The sequence below is a fragment of the Phodopus roborovskii genome, unplaced genomic scaffold, assembly GCF_943737965.1.
Source record: "Phodopus roborovskii unplaced genomic scaffold, PHOROB, whole genome shotgun sequence".
In the NCBI taxonomy this organism is placed as follows: domain Eukaryota; kingdom Metazoa; phylum Chordata; class Mammalia; order Rodentia; family Cricetidae; genus Phodopus; species Phodopus roborovskii.
Genome location: NW_026126422.1, coordinates 1,006,510 through 1,029,453, shown reverse-complemented (window position 1 = coordinate 1,029,453; position 22,944 = coordinate 1,006,510). Strand labels below are relative to the sequence as shown.

Sequence of the window (22,944 nt, the reverse complement as noted above, 5' to 3'; positions counted from 1 at the left end):
TGTTTTTGGCAAGATTGCTATTTTTACTATGTTGATCTTACCTATCCAATAGCATTGGAGACCTTTCCATTTTCCGGTATCTTCTCTAATTTCTTTCTTTAATGACTCAAAGTTCTTGTTATACATGTCTTTTTCCTCTTTGGTTAGAATTACTCTAACATATTTTATGTTTTTATGACTATTGTAAAGGGTGATGTTTCTCTATTTCTCAGGCCCTTTATCATCTGTATACAGTAGGGCTACTGATTTTTTTTTTTTTTTGAGTTAATCTTGTATCCTGCTAATTTGTAGGAGTTCCCTGGTAGTTTTTTGGGTCACTTATGTAAACTATCATATCATCTGCAAACAGTACAAGTTCCTTTCCAATTTGTATCCCTTTGTTCTCCTTTTGTTGTCTTATTGCTTTACCAAGAACTTAAAGTACAATATTGAAGAGAAACAGAGAGAGTGGACAGCCTTGTCTTGTTCCAGATTTTAGAGGAATCCCATTGAGTTTCTCTCCATTTAGTTTGATATTGGCTGTCGGTTTGTTGTATATATTTCCATATTATGTATAGGCATAGTACTGTTGTCTCTGATTTCTCCAGGAACTTTATCATGCAGGAGTGTTGAATTTTGTTGAAGGATTTTTCAGCATCCAGTGAGATGATCATGTGGTTTTTCTTTTTAAGGTTGTTTATATGGTGGATCACATTGATAGATTTTCATATATTGAACCATCCCTGCATCTCTGGGATGAAGCCTACTTGATTGGGGTGGATGATTTTTCTAATGTGTTCTTGGGTTCGATTTGCCATTATTTTATTGAGCATTTTCATCAATGTTCATAAGGGAGATTAGTCTGTAGTTCTCTATCTTAGTTGTGTCTTTGTGTGGTTTGGATACCAAGGTAATTGTAGCCTTGTAGAAAGATTTTGACAGCGATCCTTCTGTTTCTATTGTGTGGAACAATTTGAGGAGTATTGGTATTAGTTCTTATTTGAATTTCTGGTAGAATTCTGCACCAAGACCATCTGGTCCTGGGCTTTTTTTGGCTGGGAGACTTGATGACTGCTTCTAGCTCATTAGGGGTTATAGGTCTATTTAAATTGCTTATCTGTTCTCGATTTTCTTTTGGTAATTGATATCCTTCCAGAAAATTTTTCATTTCCTTTACATTTTTGAATTTTGTGAAGTACACGATTTGTAAGTATGAACTGGTGATTCTCTGAATTTCTTCAGTGTCCATTGTTATGTCTCCATTTTCAATTCTGATTTTGTTAATTTGCATGTTCTCTGTTTGCCTTTTGGTTAGTTTGGATAAAGGTTTGTCTATATTGTTGATCTTTTAGAAGAACCAACTCTTTGTTTTATTGATTCTTTGTATTGTTTTCTTTGGTTCTACTTTTTTGATTTCTGCTTTCAATTTGATTATTTCCTGGTGTCTACTCCTGGGTGAGTTTGCTTCTTTTTGTTCTAGAGCGTTCAGGTGTTCTGTTAGTTCTCTAGTGTGGCTATTATCCAGTTTCTTCATGTAGGCACTTACTATGAAGAACTTTCCTCTTAGTAGTGCTTTTAGATTGTTCCACTGGTTTGGGTATGTTGTGCCTTCATTTTCATTGAATTCTAGGAAGTGTTTGATTTCTTCCTTGCCTCAGGGGTGGTATACTTGAGCATTGTTCAGTTTCCAAGAGTTTGTAGGGTTTGTGCAATTTGTGTTGTTGCGGAATTCTAATTTTAAACCATGGTGGTCTGATAAGATGCAGGGGGTTATTCCAGTTCTTTGTATCTTTTGAGGTTTGCTGTATTGCCTAGTATGTATGTGGTCAATTTTAGAGAAGGTTCCATGTGGTGCTGAGAAGAAGGTATATTCTTTTGTGTTTGGATGGAATGTTCTATAGATATCTGTTAAACCCAATTGGGACAAAACTTCTGTTAGTTCTTTTGTTTCTTTGGGAAGTTTCTGTCTGGTAGTCCAGTGGTGAGAGTGGGTTGTTGAAGTCTCCCACTATAAGTGTGTGGGTTTTAATGTGTGATGTCAGTTTTAGTAATGTTTCTTTTGAATGTGCATGCCTTTGTATTTGGTGCATAGATGTTCAGAATTGAGAGTTAATTTTGGTGGATTTTTTCCCCTGTGATGAATATGAAATCACCTTCTTCATCTCTCTTGATTAGTTTTAGTTTGAAGTCTAATTTGTTAGAAATTAGAATAGCTACACCAGCTTGCTTCTTAGGACCATTTGGTTGGAAAATCTTTTCCCAACCCTTAACTCTGAGGTAACATCTGCCTTTGAAATTGAGGTGTGTTTCTTGTATGTAGCAGATGGAAGGATTCTGTCTTTGTATCCATTCTGTTAGCATGAGTCTTTTTTATAGGTGAGTTAAGACCATTGATATTAAGGGATATTAAAGACCACTGATTGTTGATTCTTGTTTCTTTTGGATTTGGTTTTGCTGGTGGTATTGTGTGAATTCCCTTTTCCCCCTTTTATGACTTTTGATAAGGTGGAATTATCTATTGCCTATGTTTTTATGAGTGTAGTTAACTTCCTTGGATTGAAGTTTTCCTCCCAGAGGTTTTTGTAGGCTTGGTTTGTAAATATATATATAAAATCTGGTTTTGTCATGGAATATCTTATTTCCTCTATCTATAGTGATTGAGATTTTTCTGGGTATAATAGTCTGGGCTGACATCTGTGGTCTCTTTGTGTTTGTAGAAGAAATATCCAGGACCTCCTGGCTTTCAGAGTTTCCATGGAGAAGTCAGGTGTAATTTTGATAGGTCTGCCTATATATGGCCCTTTTCCTTCACTGCTGTTAATATTCTTTCTTCATTTTATATGTTTGATGTTTTGCTTATTATGTGGTAAGGGTATTGTGTTTTGTGGTTTTCTCTATTTGGTGTTAAGTAAGTTTTTGTACTTTCATAGGCATGTACTTCTTCAGGTTGGGAAATTTTTTCCCTATGATTTTGTTGAATATGTTTTCAGCACCTTTGAGCTGGGCTTCTTTGCCTTCTTCTATACCTGTTATTCTTAGGTTTGGTTTCTTCATGGAGTCCCATATTTCCTTGAGATTTTGTGTTAAGGATTTATTGGATTTACGATTTTTTTTTTGGTCGATGAATCTATTTCTTCTAGTTTATCTTCAGCACCTGAGAGTCTCTCTTCTGTCTTTTGTATTCTGTTGGTTATGCTTGCATATGTAGTTCTTGATCATTTACACAGCTTTTCTATTTCTAGCATTCCCTCATTTTGTGTTTTCTTTACTGTCTCTATTTCAGTTTTCAAGTCTTGGACTGTTTGAATTGTGTCTTTCATCATCTGTTTGATTGCTTTTTTCTTGGCTTTCCTTGCTTTAAGAAATTTGTTGATTTCTTGCAGTTTTTTTTTTTATGGTTTGCATTTTCCATTTCTTTAAGGGATTATCTCATATCCTCTTTGAGGGCCTCTGTCATTTTCATGAAGTTGTTTTTAAGGTCATTTTATTCTGCTTCAAGTGCATTGGGAAGTTTGGGTCTTGCTGGCATAGAATCCCCAGACTCTGCTGGTGTCACATAAATCTTTCTGTTGTTGGATATGCTCTGATATGTCTTCCTATCTCTTCTTCCAGTGGGCACAGGTGGCATCTCTCCCTCTCCTGGTGGGCATGGGTTCAAGGCTCTATCCTCTCTTCTCTCCCGGTGGTTGCAGGGGCAAGATGGGAATGGCAGTCAATGTTGGGTGCTTTGTTCTGCCTCCAGGTCCCTGTGGGGAATTGGGTCAGGATTACCTTTAGATATTTTCTTTTGTATTTCTTCTTTAATACAGATTCAGTTTGATATACACATTTTAGTTATGATTATAAAAATAGCACATGATATCTACCATAGTGATTTTAAGGGTCCTGTCATTAATTTAAATATTTTTTAGAACATTTTGCTATGTTTTGTGTAAGATGTACCATTATTTCATTATTTTAGTTTCACATTGTTTTTCCCATTGGGGTCTTGTGGCATCTTTTGATCATTGTTGTCCAAATAAAAATAATTAGTATTACCATTTCTTCAACAGTCCTAACTTACAGCATTTTCCCTCCATTTTGCTACGTGGCCACAGACTCTAAATTTGTATATTTTAAACTCTTAGAACATAACTACGTTGTATCACCTGTATACACTGACATGCCATTACTACATGGTTCACTTTCTGCCTTTTCCTGTTTCTGTCTGGGATTTTCTTCTGCCTTCCTGAAAAAATAGGCACCTTGTGTTTCTCCTTGTCTAGGTTGGCTGTTGCTGAGTCACCATAGGCTTGTCTGTATTGTATAAACTTTGAATTTTTTAGGTGGTGTAAATTTTTAGGTTGCAAGTTACTTTCAGCACTTTAAAGATGCCATTGTGAGAAGTGGGTTGTTCTGCATATTGTTTTTCCTGTGAAGTGAGTGGATGTTTTTGTGTCTCTAGTTTGTAGAGTCGGTATGACTAAGTGTTGCTTTCCTTTCAATACATCTGTTGCAAAATTGCAGAGCCTTTCCATTTTGGCTTGCTGTGTGGCATCAATTTGAAATGATTCTTATCTGTTGCTTCTTCATATATCTCTTATGCCATATCCTTTCCCACTTCTTGGATCCTAATACATATGTATGTTGGATTATTCATCATACTCTGAACATTTCAGCATACCTCTGTGTTGTACTTTTTTTCTCCTCTTCATGCTTGGGTATATACATTTTCTGTAGGAGAACCTGCAATTTTTTAAGGTGTTTATCAAAGTGAAGCTATGGGATTATTTATTTATTTATTTTGTTTTTTTGTCAGGGTTTCTTTCTTTTTTTTAAATTTTATTTAATTTTATATAACAGTCCAATTAAATGAAAAAAACATTTATACACAATATTTGGGAATTTGGGCGTCGATCTTTCCAAACTGCTTCCTGCTGGTAAGGGGCGCTGTCTTGGGGGATTCAAAGAAGATTCAGATATTCTAGCTGTAGTCTGTAGGGCTGTTTTGTCCAGCTGTTTTGAATGTAGGATCGGCTTGTACTCTGTTTCAGGTGGTCTGGCGTGATCAAACCACATTAGTCTGGAAGGAATCCACAGCTTTTCATTTTCTGCGGAAAAAAAAAATAGAAATCCTTTCCCCAGTAACTTGTCCTTCAACTTAAATTTTTAGAGTCAAAGCATTTTTTTTTTAGTTTAATATATTATTTTACATGTCGATCCCAGTTCCCTCTCCCTCCCTCCCTCCCTCCCTCCCTCCCTTTTTACCCTCTCTGCCCTCTCACATGCATTCTAAACACCCTCCCCTCCCATCCCCCCACCCCAATTCCATATGTAGGGGAGTGCCATCCAGTTGGGGTCATGTAGATCTGACAGGTCCTGTGAAGTAGGGACTAGGGCTTCTCTCCTATCTCTAGAATAAGGCAGTTATCCCACCATGGGGGATATGTTTGCAAAGTCCTTTTGTGCACCAGGGATACATCCTGGCTCCACTGTCTGAGGTCTCTTAGACTGCTCAGACCTTCTGGCTGAGACCCATATTCAGGGTGGTCCGAGTCAGTCCCCTGTTGGCTTCCCAGCTATCAGTCTAGTGGCCCTTAGCTCCTCCTTGTTCAGGTAAGCTGTCTCTATGTACTTCTACCGCATGGTCTTGTCCTCTCCATCTGCTTCTGGGTTCTAGTTTGACTCAGTGTTTATGTATGGGTGTTTGCTCCTATTTTCAACAGGCATTAGTTGAGGGCTCCATGGAGAAGTTAGTTGTTGATCTCACTCTCCGGGAAGGGCATTTATGATAGCCTTTCCACGGAAGCTGAGATTGTTAGTTGGGAGCAGTCTTGTAGCTCTCTCGAACTTTCTTTGTGTTCAGTTTTAACTTCAAACCAATATTGGCTCCGTCTTTTATATTCTCTCTCTCTCTCTCTCTCTCTCTCTCTCTCTCTCTCTCTCTCTCTCTCTCTCTCTCTCTCTCTCTCTTTCCTATCTTCTATTCCTAACCAGGCTCAATATATCCAGGTCGCACATGTTTTCTTTCCTCCCCCTCGTTTTCTCCTACTTCTCTCTCCATTAGCTGTCCTCCCCCACTTCACCTGAGCTCTGGGGGACTTGTCCCTTCCCAGTTCTGTGAGGGACTTTATATGAATCTCTTAGAATACACCTTGTATCCTAGTTCATCTGGTGATGTGAATTATAGGCTGGTGATCATTTGATCTAGGTCTAAAATCCATATATGAGTGAGTACATACTGTGTTCCTCTTTTTGTGACTGGGTTACCTCATTCAGGATGGTTTTTTCAAGTGTCATCCACTTGCCTGCGAATTTCAAGATACCATTATTTGTTTCTGCAGAGTAGTATTCCATTGTGTAGATGTGCCACATCTTCATTAACCATTCTTCAATTGAGGGGCATCTAGGTTGATTCCAGGTTCTTGCTATTACAAATAGTGCTGCTATGAACATAGTTGAACAGATGTCTTTGTTGCATGGATGTGAATCCTTTGGGTATATGCCCAAGAGGGGGATTGCCGGGTCCTGTGGTAAACTAATTCCCATTTTCCTGAGGAACTGCCATACTGATCTCCAAAATGGCTGTATGAGTTTGCACTCCCACCAGCAGTGGAGGAGTGTTCCCCATTCTCCACATCCTCTCCAACATAAGTCATCACTGGTGTTTCTAATTTTAGCCATTCTGGCAGGGGTAAGATGGTATCTCAAAGTTGTTTTGATTTGCATTTCCCTGATAGCTAAGGATGTGGAGCACTTTCTTAAGTGTCTTTCAGCCTTTTTGATTTCCTCTTTTGAGAATTCTTACTTCAGTTCTGTACCCCATTTTTTCATAGGGTTATTTGGTGTTTTGTTGACTAGTTTCTTGAGTTCTTTGTATATTTTGGAGATCAGCACTTTGTCGGATATAGGATTGGTGAAAATCTTTTCCCAGTCTGTGGGCTGCTGTTTGGTCTTGTCCACTGTGTCCTTTGTCTTATAGAAGCTTCTAAGTTTGCAGAGGTCCCATTTATTAACTGTTTCTTTCAGTGTCTGTGCCCCTGGAGTTATATTCAAGAAGCGGTATCCTATACCAATTTGTTCAAGGGTACCTCCTACTTTCTCTTCTAAGAGGTTCAATGTGGCTGGATTGATGTTGAGGTCTTTGATCCATTTGGACTTGAGTTTTGTGCATGGCGACAGACATGGGTCTATCTGCAGTCTTCTATACACCCTCATCCAATTGTGCCAGCACTATTTGTTGAAGATGCTGTCCTCACCGCATTGTATAAGTTTAGCTGTTTTATCGAAAATCAGGTGTTCATAGGTGCGTGGATTAATATCAGGATTTTCAATTCGATTCCATTGGTCTACCTGTCTATTTTTATGCCAATACCAGGATGTTTTCAGAACTATAGCTCTGTAGTAGAGCTTAAAGTCAGGAATGGTGATGCCTCCTGACGTACTTTTATTGTATAGGGTTGTTTTGGCTATCCTGGGTCTTTTGTTTTTCCATATAAAGTTGATTATTATCCTTTCAAGGTCGGTGAAGAATTGTGGTGGGATTTTAATAGGGATTGCATTGAATCTGTGGATTGCTTTTGGTAAGATTGCCATTTTTACTATGTTTATCCTACCTAACCAAGAGCATGGGAGGTCTTTCCATTTTCTGGTATCTTCTTTAATTTCTTTCTTGAGAGTCACAAAGTTCTTATTATATAGTTCTTTTACTTGTTTGGTAAGCGTTACACCAAAATACTTTATGTTGCTTGTGGCTATTGTAAAGGGTGATGTTTCTCTGATTTCTTTCTCTGCCTCTTTGTCGTCTGAAAAAAATAGGGCTACTGATTTTTTTTTGAGTTTATCTTGTATCCTGCTAGTTTGCTGAAGGTGTTTATCAGCTGTAGGAGTTCCCTGGTAGAGTTTATTGGGTCGCTTATGTAAACTATCATATCATCTGCAAATAGAGACAGTTTGACTTCTTCCTTTCCTATTTGGATGCCCTTGATCTCCTTTTGTTGTCTTATAGCATTAGCTAGAACTTCTAGTACGATATTGAAGAGATATGGAGAGAGAGGACAGCCTTGTCTTGTTCCTGATTGTAGAGGAATTGGCTTAAGTTTCTCTCCATTCAGTTTGATGTTGGCAGTTGGTTTGCTGTATATTGCCCTTATTATGTTTAGGTATGTTCCTGTTATCCCTGACCTCTCCAAGACCTTTATCATGAAAGGGTGTTGAATTTTGTCGAAGGCTTTTTCCGCATCTAGGGAGATAATCATATGGTTTTTCTTTTTCTGTTTTTTCATATGGTGGATCACATTGATAGATTTTCGTATGTTAAACCATCCCTGCATTCCAGGGATGAAATCTACTTGGTCATGGTGGATGATTTCTCTGATGTATTCTTGAATTCGGTTTGCCAGTATTTTATTGAGTATTTTTGCATCGATGTTCACCAGGGATATTGGTCTGTAGTTTTCTTTCTTAGTTGTGTCTTTGTGAGGTTTGGGTACCAAAGTTATTGTGGCCTCATAAAAAGAGTTTGGCAATGAACCTTCTGTTTCTATCTTGTGGAACAGTTTGAGGAGTAGTGGTATTAGTTCTTCCTTGAATGTCTGGTAGAATTCTGTGCTGAATCCATCTGGCCCTGGACTTTTTTTGGTTGGAAGGCTTTCGATGACTGCTTCTATTTCATTGCGGGTTATAGGTCTATTTAAGTTGTTTGTCTGTTCTTGATTTAATTTTGGTAAGTGATAGTTATCCAGAAACTTGTCCATTTCCTTTGACTTTTCAATTTTTGTGGAACACAGGTTTTCAAAGTATGACCTGAAAATTGTCTGGATTTCCTCTGTGTCTGTTGTTATGTTCCCCATTTCGTTTCTAATTTTGTTAATTTGCATGTTCTGTCTCTGCTTTTTCGTTAATTTGGATAAAGGTTTGTCTATCTTGTTGATTTTCTCATAAAACCAACTCTTTGTTGCATTGATTTTTTGTATTGTTTTGTTGGTTTCTATTTTGTTGATTTCAGCCCCCAAGTTGATTATTTCCTGCTGTCTACTCCTACAGGGTGAATTCGTTTCTCTCTGTTCTAATGTTTTCAGTTGGGCTGTTAATTCTCTTATGTGACTATCCTCTGTTTTCTTCATATGGGCACTTAGTGCAATGAACTTCCCTCGTAGCACTGCTTTCAAGGTGTCCCAATGAGTTTGGGTATGTTGTATCCTTATTCTCATTGAATATTAGAAAGTGTTTAATTTCTTTCTTTATTTCTTCTTTGACCCAGGAGTGGTGCAATTGCACATTGTTCAGCTTCCATGAGTTTGCAGGTTTTCTGCTATTTGTGTTGTTGTTGAATTCCTATTTTAAATCATGGTGGTCCGATAAGATACAGGGGACTATTACTATTCTCTTGTATCTGTTGAGGTTTGTTATGTCACTTAGTATGTTGTCGATTTTAGAGAAGGTTCCATGTGGAGCAGAGAAGAAGGTATATTCTTTTCTCTTTGCATGGAAAGTTCTATAGATGTCTGTTAACCCCAGTTGAGACATAACTTCTGTTAGTTCTTTTGTTTCTTTGTTGAGTTTCTGATTTGTGGTCCTGTCTAGTGTTGAGAGTGGTGTATTGAAGTCTCCCACTATAAGTGTGTGAGGTTTTATATGAGCTTTGAGTTTTAGTAGTGTTTCTTTTACGAATGTGGGTGACTTTGTATTGGGGGCATAGATGTTCAGAACTGAGACTTTGTGTTGATGGATTTCTCCTGATATGAATATGAAATGACCGTCTTCATCTCTTTTGACTAATTTTGGTTTGAAGTCTATCTTGTTAGATATTAGGATAGCTATGCCTGCTTGCTTCTTATTTCCATTTGATTGGAAAATCTTTTCCCTACCCTTTACCCTGAGGTAATGTCTATCTTTGAAGTTAAGATGTGTTTCTTGTATGCAGCAGAAGGATGGATTCTGTCTTTGTATCCATTCTGTTAGCCTGTGTCTATTTATAGGTGAGTTAAGACCATTAATGTTGAGGGTGAGTAAGGTCCATTGATTGTTGATGCTTGTTTGATTTAGGTTTGATGTTGGCAGTGGTATTGTGAATATATTAGTTCTGCTTCACCCTTGGTTTCTGGTGTAGTTGGATTATCTGTTGCCTACATTTTTGTGGGCGTAGTTACCTTCCTTGGGTTGGAGTTTTCCTTCTAATACTTTCTGTAGGGCTGGATTTGTAGATACATATTGGGAAAATCTGGTTTTGTCATTAAATATCTTGTTCTCTCCGTCTATATTGATTGAGAGTTTTGCTGGATATAGTAGCCTAGGCTGGCATCCGAGTTCTCTTAATGCTTTTACAACATCTATCCAGGACCTTCTGGCCTTGAGAGTTTCCAGGTGTAATTTTGATAGGTCTGCCTTTATATGTTACCTGTCCTTTTTCCTTCGCTGCTCTTAATATTCTTTCTTTATTCTGTATGCTAGGTGTTTTGATTATTATATGTCAAGGGGTCTTTTTTTCTTTGGTCCTGCCTATTTGGAGTTCGGTATGCTTCTTGTACTTTCATTGACATGTCCTTCTTCAGATTTGGAAAGTTTTCCTCGATGATTTTGTTGAATATGTTTTTGGCACCTTTGAGCTGGGCTTCCTCACCTTCGTCTATGCCTATTATTCTTAGGTTTGGCCTTTTCATGGTGTCCCACATTTCCTGGATGTTTTGTGTTAAGGATTTGTTGGATTTATGATTTTCTTTGGTCGATGAATCTATTTCTTCTAGTTTATCTTCTGTGCCTGAGATTCTCTCTTCCATCTCTTGAATTCTATTGGTTATGCTTGTGTCAGTCATTGCCGATTTTTTGCCCAGCTTTTCAATTTCCAGCATTCCTTCCGTTTGTGTTGCCTTTATTTTCTCAATTTCAGTTTTCAAGTCTTGAACCGTTTCCTTCACCTGCTTAATTGTTTTTTCTTGGCTTTCTGTACTTTCCTTAAGGAATTTGTTCATTTCTTCCACTTTTTTGTTTTTTGTTTTTTCCCCTCCATTCCTTTAAGGGATTTTCTCACATCTTCTTTGAGGGCCGATATCATTTTTATGATGGTAATTTTTAAGTCGTACCCTTCTGCTTCCTCTGCTTTGTTGTTGTGTTCCATTCTAGTTGGTGTAGATTCCCTAGATTCTGGTGGTGTCGTGTTTGTCTTTCTGTTCTTAGGTGTTCTCTTGTATTGCCTTCTTCCTATAGCTTCTTCCAGTAAGTGTTGGTGATGTCTCCCCCCTCTCTCTATGGTACTTCCCCGATGGGCTTATGTGGTTCTGAGATTCAATATCTGTAGCTCTGTGTGGTCCAAGCTCTCTAGGAGGTTTCTCCACAGACAGGGATCCAGGGATGGGGTCAAGGATGAGGATCCAGAAGAAGATGCCAGTAGGTATTCACAGTGGACCTCTGGCCAATAGCTCTGGCCAATAGCTCTGGCCAATAGGTGGCGGAAGAGGACGAGGGCTGAGCTAGAACTTGAGAAGGTTTTGCAGGGTAGTGGGATCTCACTGGAAACTGGTGCTCTCCAGCTGAGACCTCGTTCTTTGGCAGAGGCCAAGATTTGGGGGCAAGGATCTTGCCTGCAGGAACTCCGAGTGGACCCGCAGAGATAGGCGGATCTCTGGGAGGGGCCCGGGACTCCAGCAGAGGACTGGAGGCGGGGTCAGAGACCAACCGGTGGAAATTAAGGGTGGTCCCGCGTGGATAGTCAGGTCACCATTGTTCATTGTTGCTCTGAGAAGTCTCCGAAGGAGGGTGGACTGTTGGCTCCACTCTCTGTCCCAGTGCTCAACCAGAGTGGCAGGACCGTGGGTGGAGTAGGGCACAGGGTAAGGGGGGGGTTGGCTGGCGGTGGGGATGGGTGGGGGTGTATCGGAGCTCCAAGGGTGCTCTCAATGGGGACTGGAGACTGGAGCAGCAGGATCAGGGGCCAACCCAGGGATTTCAGGCGGGGGAGGGGGGGAAAGAGGTTGTAGGGGATAGGCAGCCCTGATTGGGCCCACACTCACCTCTGGCCAATAGCCTGCGGAAGAGGACGAGGGCTGAGCTGGAACTTGAGAAGGTTTTGCAGGGTAGTAGGATCTCACTGGAAACTGGCGCTCTCCAGCTGAGACCTCGTTCTTTGGCAGAGGCCAAAGATTTGGGGGTCAAGGATCTTGCCCGCAGGAACTCCGAGTGCGTCAGGGTTTCTCTGTATTGTTTTGAACCTATCCTGTAACTAGCTCTGTAGACCAGGCTGGCTTCGAACTCACAGAGATGTGCCTGCCTCTGCCTCCTGAGTGCTGGGATTAAAGGCGTATGCCACAAATGCCTGGCTTATTAAATTATTTTTTTTTAAATTTTTTATTGAAAGAATTATATTCACATAACATATTCTAATGTGATTTCTTTTCCTTAACTCCTCCAAGACCCTTCCTTTCACTTGAACAACCCAGCTCCATACTCTTTCTTATTCCTTTTCTTTATGAAGTGAAAAAAACAAAAACAAAAACAAAAAACCAGGCAAACAACTAAAATTTCCCAAACAAACCAGAATTTTTTTAAAAAAAAAAAAAAAGCAAAGGAAAAAAAAAAAAAAAAAAACCACAAGGCACACATACAGGCACATGCACAATTAATTTCACATGTTATTTTTTCAATTCTGGAGTTCTTTATTATCGTATATTGACTGCATAAACTAATGAGTTTCATTATGACATTCTCATATATTTGACTACTTTCATATTTCATTTGGCCTTCTCTAGTCCCTTCTCTGTTCCTGATGGTCTTGTTATGCTGCTCCTGTTTTTAAAATAACTTTAGATTGTACATATGATAGAAAGCATGCAACATTTGTTTTCATGGGCCTAGCCTGTGTAGCTTAACAAGGTGATCTTCACCTCCTCCTAGATACCATTCCTACATCCTGTGCAGTGACCTTCACTCTCAAATCGATAATGTCTTTGATTATCATTGTTACACACACATATATACTTTTTATTGTTTTCACACAAGATTGGGTTTATTGCTATAGGAACAGATAGTTTTACAGAGAGAACATGTAAGGATATATTTGGCTTTTTAGTAAATTAATGTTCACCATAAAATGAATAAAGAAACAGATGTACCAGACCATTGCCTACTATATTTCAAATTCTGAAATACTAAATGTGATGTTAGGATATATAAACAGTGAGGTCTATAAAGATGAGAATATAAACCTTTATCCCTTTTGTATAAACAAAGAATGGTGCAGCAGTTTATACAGTTTAAATGCATACAGATGAATAAATTAGATTAAATTGGAAACAGTACTTCACAGGGATTAATTAATTGTAAATTAAAATTGTAGATTATCTGCTTCTTCTAGCACATTAATTTTCATCTTCAGTGCATGTGAGGGATTATCATATTAAAAGAGTATTGATCATTTTACTTAGAAAACATTGGTTCAGAACTGCACATAATTAAGTTAAATTTTAGTTAATATGTTTTATATATTAACAATAAAGTGTTAACAAATAATGCTATATATTGTACATAGAAATTATAATCATATATTATTGAGATTGCAACATACTAGCTGTGATGTTGAAAAGTAATTGATATCCAAATATGATATTTGAGTATAGCTAAAATTTTTCTAATGTTTATTTTGTGATTTTTCTGTTTTTTGAGACAGAGTTTCTCTGTGCAGTCCTGGCTGTCCTGGAATTGCACTTTAGAGCAGGCTAGCCTCAAATTCACAGACATCCACCTGACTCTGCCTCTCAAATGCTGGGATAAACGGTGTACACCACCACACTCAGCTTGTTACTTTTAAATTTTTAAATTGTAGTATAATTACGTGTTTCCATCATTTACTCCTTCCAAACTTTCTCAGACACTCCTACTCACTCTTTCTCAAATTCCTGACCTCATTGTTTAATAATTGTTGCAACATGCATATATGTATATGTATAGACATATATATTTGTAAATATGTGTGTTCAACCTGCTCAGTCTAGTACTTGTGTGTTTCTTTTTCAGGGTTGATCATCTATTGTTGTATAACCAATTGATGTGCTCTTCCCTGGAAAGTGCATTTTCTCTTGCTCTCAGTATCCCTTGGGAGAGGACTCAATGGGCTTTTTCCTGTCCACACTAGTACATGTCTACTGTTGTTGCCCTTGTTCAGCTCATGTTTAGGCAGCAATGTTGGTGATAAACCATGGGTGTAGCTTCTGACAATACTTGGAGACACAACTTCATGATAGCCTCACTTTACATATTTAAATAATTTATAAAGATCTATTTACTTAACTACAGGCTTTATAATCAACTGTTTCTATTGTATAAATTAATTGACTTTAAGGTTTTACTTTTGAATCTTTGTCTTCTTCTACTAGTGTGGCAATAATATTGCCAAGCTTCACTTATTGAAAGCTTATTGTTTCTAGTACTAATTACATGATAAAATAAGTGATATATATTCTTTTAGCTCTTTATTTCAACATGCTTTTTTTTTCTTTGAATTCACAGGTTGATAGAATTCTTGATGAATTACCTAACTTTACAAACCAAAACGCTCCTTTCTTGTCAAGAACAGAAAGAAGTACAGTAGTACCAGATGAGGTAAGAAGACACCTATATCTGAACTTGTTGGTAGTTTTCGAAATGGAGCAGACTGTGCATTGTAGGGATTACCTTAGGGACTTAGATAATGACCTGGGAAACCTGCTCCATTGTCTTTAACGAGTGTAATACTTACACATTTAGCAAAAGTACACATTGCTGTAAGAGACCATGATTCAGAGACTTCTAGAGTCAGATGACATTATCACCAAGACATACAAGAAAGATCTTAATATGTTGAATTTGAAATAGAAAGTTCACTCTCAATTCAACTCCATTTACTCATAAAATGCATGTTTCTCTTTATAATTTAATTCCATTTTGAAACCTAAGACACACCAGTGATTCTTTAGTTCTATTAGGTTGTATTTTAAAGTGTATTTTTTGAGTTTTCTTAACATTTATCAATTTTATAAATGGCTTATACTTGATAAATGGGAGAAGTAAAGCAAATTAAACTTAGAAATGAAGGTTCTGTTTTATCCAGATTGAATTTATTAAAAAGTTCTTAAGATAAAATAGTTTAAAAGTTAGATCAATTAGTAATATTGCTGTGGTCTGAATGTTTGTGTGTGTTTGAATTCATATGCTGACATCTGAGTTTCCAAAATGATAAGACTTACTGGGAAGGGACTAAGTCCCAAGGGCAGGAGCTCCTTAGCCTTCCCAGGGTATTAAACTCAAGAGAAGCTGCCATTTTTGGGGAAGCAAACCATGTCACTTGCTGAATCTGTTTGTGCCATGATATTTTCCTTTCCAGCCTCAGAACTTGGAGAAATACGTTTTTATAGCTTACAGCATATTACTGTACTCCAAATTAAAGCAGTTGTTACAATGTAACCATAGGTATATAAAGGCATCATTCAAATACCATAGAAATCAGGCCATCTTTAAAATATATTATTAATGAATTAAAATAGGATTATCAACCAGCATTAAAAATACAGGAAACATCCAAAGCAGAGCACTGCCAAGAGCAAAGGGCTAAGTCAGAGATGGCTGAATTAATTTATAATCTTTTTAGTGGCAAAGTAAGTGGTTCAAGAATAGGGTGAACTACATTAAGGATGAAATAAAAACAATAATAATTACTTTTGTAAAGTTTTAGGAAATCTTAGGAAGTTGGTGAAATTCAGCAATGATTTTTTTTCAGCCATTAACTGGCAACCTGAAATAGGATCAAAATTAACATCAGTTTCTATGAAATTGTTTTGTATTCAGAACATGGTTCTATCCTTATCTGAAGAGCAACAGGGGGTCATTGGCTGCTGAATGGGACAAACAGTTGCCTCCAAGGGACGAACTCCCACAAAGGTTGTCTAATCCCAAGTGAAACACATGTGCATTCAAGCAAAGCCTACCAAACTCAGCAGGTTATATATCCATGCGTACACATATAGACATATTAATAGACATGGAAAATAATGATTAAAGAAGAGCTCATTAATTTGGGAGTGGGAGGAAGGGGTTGGAGAAGGGTGAGTGAGAGGTAGGAGAGATATAGATGCAGTGCTCATATATGAAATTCTGAAGAAAAAATACTATTAAAAAGGCAATTTAGAATGGTCTAGTGTTTTTTAAAGTTATTTCCTGTAGTTGTTCAGTGAATGAGCCATCCCAATAGCTCATTTCTTCATTGTGGAGAGTTCCAGTGTTGAACTGATTTTCAATGCCTCATTGTCTCATTCAGTCACACACACATGCATGCACACACGCACATGCACGTGCACACACACACACACATATATGAGATGCACACACACACACACACACACACACATGATCCACAGTGAAACATGTCAGAAGGAATCTGTGACTGAAATTAAAACTTTGTTTCCAGTGGCTTTAGAGTTATGTCATAATATTGCAGGCAGAAGGGATATCCACCAGGAGCAGATGTGTCTCACTCTCATAAAAAGTTTTAATATTAAACATATTAAATGCCATATTCTTTGGCATGTCTTTGAAGTGTTTGAAGATCATCTACCTAATTTTAACTGTTTATGACCTTGAAAACATACCTAACATAACTATAAGTTTAACTATTATAGATATCTATTAACCTGTATTTTCACATTTATAATATTTTAAATAAGCTGCATAAATATAATATCCTAAGCATATAAAGATATGTACATAAATACAATATCCTAAACATACAGTATAAGAAATTTAACTTTCAATTTTTATCAATAAACCAAAATACATACACCAATGTAAATATTTAAGACTTGTAATTGCTGTTTTGTTTTCAAAGTAGATGCAATAATCTACCCTTTTATCCTATCATTTCTATGTTACCCCTTTTCTTTTGAGAACAAGATTCCTGAATCTAACCTCCTTTGTTTAGCTTTATTCTCCCCTGACTATTACCAATAACAACTTGTAACCAAACCCCTTAAATGATAATGAGTGTCCATACCATTTTTTCTTTAGGAATGTGGGCATAGTTCCCTAGAATACTTCCAGGTTTTTAGGGGTGGTGACATATGTTGGGGAACCTTGAGAAAACTGGGATAATAATGAAGTTGCACCTGGAGTAGTCTGGGAGGCAGGGCTCTCTCAGCCAGAAGCCTTGAGGCTGTTTTGGATGCAGAATTTTGAGGAGATTATAACAAAGATAGTTTAAAATTTTTAAAGGTAACTTTTAAAGGTAACATACATATCTGCATTCATATAAGTATAAACTGTGCATTGTCTACATGTCAGCCAAAGATGATTTTTGTAATGTGTTTGAGCAGATAAAATATACTTCATGTGTCTTGTAGTTCTTTTAGTTTTATTTCTTTATGTCTGCAATTAGGTTTTCAGTGGGATCTTCTCGACCAAACCTGATTTTCTTCAATCCAGAATGAACCCACAGCTTCTCATTTCCTATGGAAATAAAGGCAAAACCTCTCCCCCAAATTAACACACATTTTGACTTAAATTTTAAAGCCGAGATACTTTTAAAATACATAGGTTGGTTTAATCTATTATTTTTCATAATTCAGTGTCTTTTAGCAGCCAAAAAATTTAAAGACAACACAATAACTATAGGATCCAGACTCTTTGTGTATTTCCCATCTTTATATGGCTTTTTTTCTCTTATATTATTTTACTCTCTTTTTAAGGACTTTATTTTATTATTTATAAACTATATATTTCATTTTTATGACTCTTTTCTCTTCCAAGTCTATGTATATTTTTATTTATTTATTTATTTATTTATTTACTTATTTATTTATTTATTTATTTTGGTTTTCAAGACAGGGTTTCTCTGTGTATCTTTGGAGCCTATCCTGGCACTCACTCTATCGCCCAGGTTGACTCCCAGCAAAGATCTGCCTGCTTCTGCCTCCTGAGTGCAGTTCTGGGACTAAAGGTGGGTGCTACCACCACCCGGCAATATTTTCAAACACATTGTAACCTGTTTAGATTTTTTTTTTAATCTGAATCTATTTTACTGTATATCTGTAACCTTTTTGTCTGTATGAGCAAAACCTAAACCTGCCACTCAGGGAATGGTTGGGAGATGCCTGTGTCCAAGGCCCCTGTGAGATACTGTAGGAATCAGCCATATGGCTTAGGTCAGGGCGTGCTGGCATCTCTGTACTGTAGCAGGTATGGGAGATACCAGACTAGGAAGTTGTGTCTGGCTCTGTTTCTGTGCATTTAGAAACTTTTTCGTTTTTAAGCTTTCTCAGTTGATATGGTGTATGTGGGCCTTGATGTTGGATGCCATTTGTTGGTGGAAATTTCTGTCCTACCTGCCAGTTCCCAGATAACCAACACAGAGGCCTAATATTAATTAAAAAATGCTCAGCCAATAGCTCAGGCTTTTTACTATGCAACTCTTACACTTAAATTAAGCTATATCTCTTATCTATGCTTTGCCATGTGGCTTGATACCTTTTCTCAGTCTGGCATGCCCATCTTGCTTCTCCCTGCATGTGCTCTCAACTTCTCTCCCCAGCATCCCCTTTGTCTGGTTCCCTGGCCTAACCTCCTCCTGCCTAGCCATAGGCCAGTGAGCTTTTTATTAGCCAGCGAGAGTAGTACATAATCATAGTGTACAAAAAGATTATTCCACGGTACCTTTCTTCTTCTTAGAGTTCTTCTTTCTGTCCAAAAATTCCTGCTATATCTCCTGCACACCTATTGGCTGTTTAGCTTTTTATTAAACCAATCATAATGACATATCATTACACAGTATAATCAAATATCTCACAAAATTTTTCTAGCATGCTATACCACAATAAGTTTAGTACTTTTATATGCCCATGGTTGGAGTTGATCTAGTAAAAATTAACAAAAGAGGCAAGAGGAAGTTAAAGAAGGGTGATGGGTAATGTGAACACAGAGATAGTAACTGAACATTTTCTGCATAAAATGAGGAAAAGTGAAAACAAGTTTAAAGAGGAATATATCTTAGCTCATGTGCAAAATATGTGCATTTAGAAGCAGGGTTGTGGAGACAGATTTCATTTATTTTTCTTTCTATTTAGTTATATTACTTGCTTCTATACAGAACAATAACAACTAAAAGAACCTATTATAGGTCAGAGGACTAAATTAGAACTAAAGATGGAACTCAAACATTAGAAACTTAACCATTACTAATAAAATCAAATGTTTGATAGGCTGAGAAGTGTGCCAAATTTCTCACTTCTTAGTGCAGTTGATGGATGTGAGAAATGGAACCTCCATTGTTAAACCAGTTTTAATATATAATTTATAGTGCAAAGAACAAACAAATAAAACTCCACATAATTAAAAAAGAGTCCTCCAAGACCCAATTACTATTAAAAGAAGTTATGTGTTAGAATAGAGCCAGGGAGTCATGAAAGGAGGCGTGTTGTGTAATTTAGCTTAGATTCTGTGTGTGACTTGAATTTTATTTATAAATTGAATACTTTAAAATAGAAGTATAAAACGTATTGAAGTGGTTGAATATACATTTAGAATAGTATGCAGATACACTGAATCTCAGTTGACTCGTCTGAAAAGAAAAGTTCTGAATAAAATGAACAGAGCACATTCATGGAATCTTTCTAGAGCTAATATGAAAGGAGTACACAGGCCAACGGCTAAATTCAGGCAGATGGAGAATGGCAAACAGACCTCCCAGGCTGACTTCACCCGAGGCATTTGTCCAAACACATGAGCTTCAGCTCTAATTTTATAGGCTCAGAATCTCCTTGGGATAAAGTGATGCCTTAGACAATCATGGTGGGAAATCTTAAAGAAAATTCATTAATACATTAAAACTCTAATGTGGTTTAGGAGGAAAATGCACATATATCTATGTTTCCTACCCACCCATGGATTTAAAGGATATTGCTTATCATTTTGGTTTTCATTCTATGATAGAAGGATTGCCCCTGAGAATATGTTATATTTCATTTATTTAATGAGATGAATTATTAAAAACATTAAATACTTGTCCTCCACAGACATTTATGAAATGGAGTTTATTAATATAAACAAGAGCTAATGCTTACTTAGTGTTTAATTTGCACTGTACATCATATCATTTCACATAATATTTACTAATTGAATATCATACTTTTGGTCATTTTTTTAATGAGAAATCAAGGCACGGTTTAAAGTTTAAAAGGGAGCGTCCAAATTTAAACAGGGACAGTCTAGTGACGAAAGCTGCTGTGATGTTTTTATGGGATTTTCCTAAGAATTAAAAAATTAATTTTGAGTGAAGTAAATGCAGCAATGGTGTGACTTCTGTGATCTACATCAAGAGCTCTCTGGGCGTCAGCATCTTAGGGATGTAAGGGTTTCTCGCTTGCTGGTTAGTGAGAGCTGACAGAAGAGTCAGGTACCACTTATATTGCTGAGGTTAATTTTGCTGTAATTGTTGAGAGACTGAAAATTAAGCAGTGATCATGAATTCAGCAGGGAAATGAGGGGAAGATTTTTTAATATGCTTTCCTAGGGCAATTCATAGGGCAGAAAGGACCATCATTTGCAAAATTCATAATAATAATTTTAAAATGAAAAAACTTGGAATTTATTAATGTTACTCTTTAAAAATGTTTACTATACATAAAAATCTTTACATTTTATCCTATGTTCTCTCTCTCTCTCTCTCTCTCTCTCTCTCTGTGTGTGTGTGTGTGTGTGTGTGTGTGTGCGTGGGTGTGTCTGTCTCTCTCTCTACTTGTGAAGATCAGAGACAATTTGTAGGAGTTGCTTTTCTTTCCAACAGGTGAACTCCAATTTTCAGGCTTGGCCACAAACATCTTTTCCCATTGTGATGTCTAGTTCTATGTCTGCTTGATACAAGCTATAGTCATCTTATGCTAGCCAAACTTGGTAGTGTAAGAGTCACCTATGTGGTACTGGTTTAGAAGGTATAAAGGTATTAATATCATGCCTATATTTTCTTATCATTCCATAATATTAATAAAGAACATACTGAAATATGAAACATATGACACTTTTTTCATACTTCCTTTTAAGTGAAATTGCTGCTTTGTTTTGCAGTTACGGCACTATGTCAGAATGGTAAAGGAATGGAAAGAAAATATGTTTAGTTTCTGCTTTGTAAACATCTCTTATAGCTCACTGGTATGGACAAGACACATTAGGCTGTGTATCAAAGGCTTGTCCAAGTTCTCTAATTCCTGAAAGCCCACCTTTAAGAATTCTCAAACAGGAGGTCAGATAAAAACTGTAGCATTCGGTTTAATTATTACTGAATAGTAAGCTAACACAAAACTTTATTATAACTCAACAACATGGTTTATGATATGCTCCTATAGTTCTTGGTGAGTTAGTCAAGCTCATCTCTGGCTATAGCTTTGTTGGGGAAACTGCTTTATACTCCCATTCAATGGGGGTGACTAGGGAATAGGATAGCTGGGGTATTCTCTTATCATTGTGATGACAGAGTATCAGTATCAAGGACATTGCTAAAAGAAGGAAAGTAGGAAATTGCAGACTACATGGAGCAAAAACAAAACAAAACAAAACAAAAAAGCCAAACAACTTTCTTATAATGAAAAGCAGAGAAGCATAGAAGATGGAGAGTGTTTTGTTTTATGTCCACCCCCACACACAATATGATGAGTTCTGGAAGACTGGGCACTGAGAATAGTGGTAGCTCATCAGAGTCTCTGTTATAACATTACCACGAATGATGATGAGTAAATATTTCAGATTTCTATGTCTATTTGGAAGGTGTGTGAGTGATAACTGCCTTTCCTGCTAAAGGTAAATGCTATAGTGGTACTTTTTAGCAGCAAGGATCAGGGGCTATTAGAAAGACAAAAGGTAAAAGGTAATGTAATATGAGGAATTATGAACAATAGATAACTGGAAAGGCAAAGAACACTGATGCATCACAGAGATGGCAACACGTGATCATTTCTAGATATCGAGGCACAAAAGGAACCAGGAGTTACTTAAGCTTAGAAATCTCAGAATTCTGTAGACCTCTCAAAAATGGTTCCAGGTTAGATAGTAATAGTGTCTTGGAGCTCAAAATAAAATTATCTTAGCCTGTGACATAGGTCATAAGGATCTGGGAATAGCACAAAAACAGAAGATTTCAGTGAAACTACTTTATGGAATTGGAGTAATCCAAATGCCTGTATTTATGGCCCTCACATTCTTGACTCCTTCTATCTCTACTAGAACACACACAGAAACATGCATGAACACATACACGCGCCTGCGCGCGCGCGCACACACACACACACACACACACACACACACACACACAGAAACTGCACACACACATATATACACACTTTATTAGATTCTGACATCATATTTAGGTTTACTTTGCTGGTTGGTTGGTTTCCTGGTTATCTTACTGTATTTTAAGAAGTAATACAGACTACATTACTTGAGGACATCAGATAAGTAAAGGGTTTTAGGCACACTATTTCTGACATAATGGGAAAGGAACCAATCACATTATACTTATTCATGTTCTATACTTACATTTTAAAGTCTCTAATATTTTATTTAATTGCGTACCTTCATTAGTTTATAAAGTGGTTTTTAGAAGCCAATAGCTATGTAGTTTCCATCTTTATCAAGACTTAGAACTAATACTGAAGACCGCTAGTCTGAGAGGTGTGATGATGAGCCTTATTCTAACTTCCTTCTTCCAGGTGGATACCCATTAATACTTAATATAGTGAGGAGATTAGAACACTAGTCCTGTAAACTGACGTTTTAAATTACCCTTTATTTAGATCTCATAATTCTCATATATAAATAATAAATGTATGAAGAAATCATTATGGTTTTATTCTTTGGCTGATAAAAATTTTTGCTCTTTCATGTGTTTCAAGAGTGAAAACTGTCCTAATTTTGAAGGTGTTGCACTAATTCAAAGCAAACAACAAATAATATATATTCTACATATTATCAGAGACTTACACT

At 37.0% G+C, this 22,944-nt stretch overlaps 1 protein-coding gene across 1 annotated transcript in view; it reads left to right on the top strand.

Moving 5' to 3' along the window:
• Positions 1-22,944, top strand: part of Stpg2 (sperm tail PG-rich repeat containing 2) — a 465,521-nt gene that overhangs the window by 102,039 nt on the left and 340,538 nt on the right. The window contains exon 10 of the mRNA XM_051185397.1: positions 14,458-14,550. Coding sequence (XP_051041354.1) covers positions 14,458-14,550 — 93 coding nt within the window. The remainder of the gene's footprint in view (positions 1-14,457; positions 14,551-22,944) is intronic.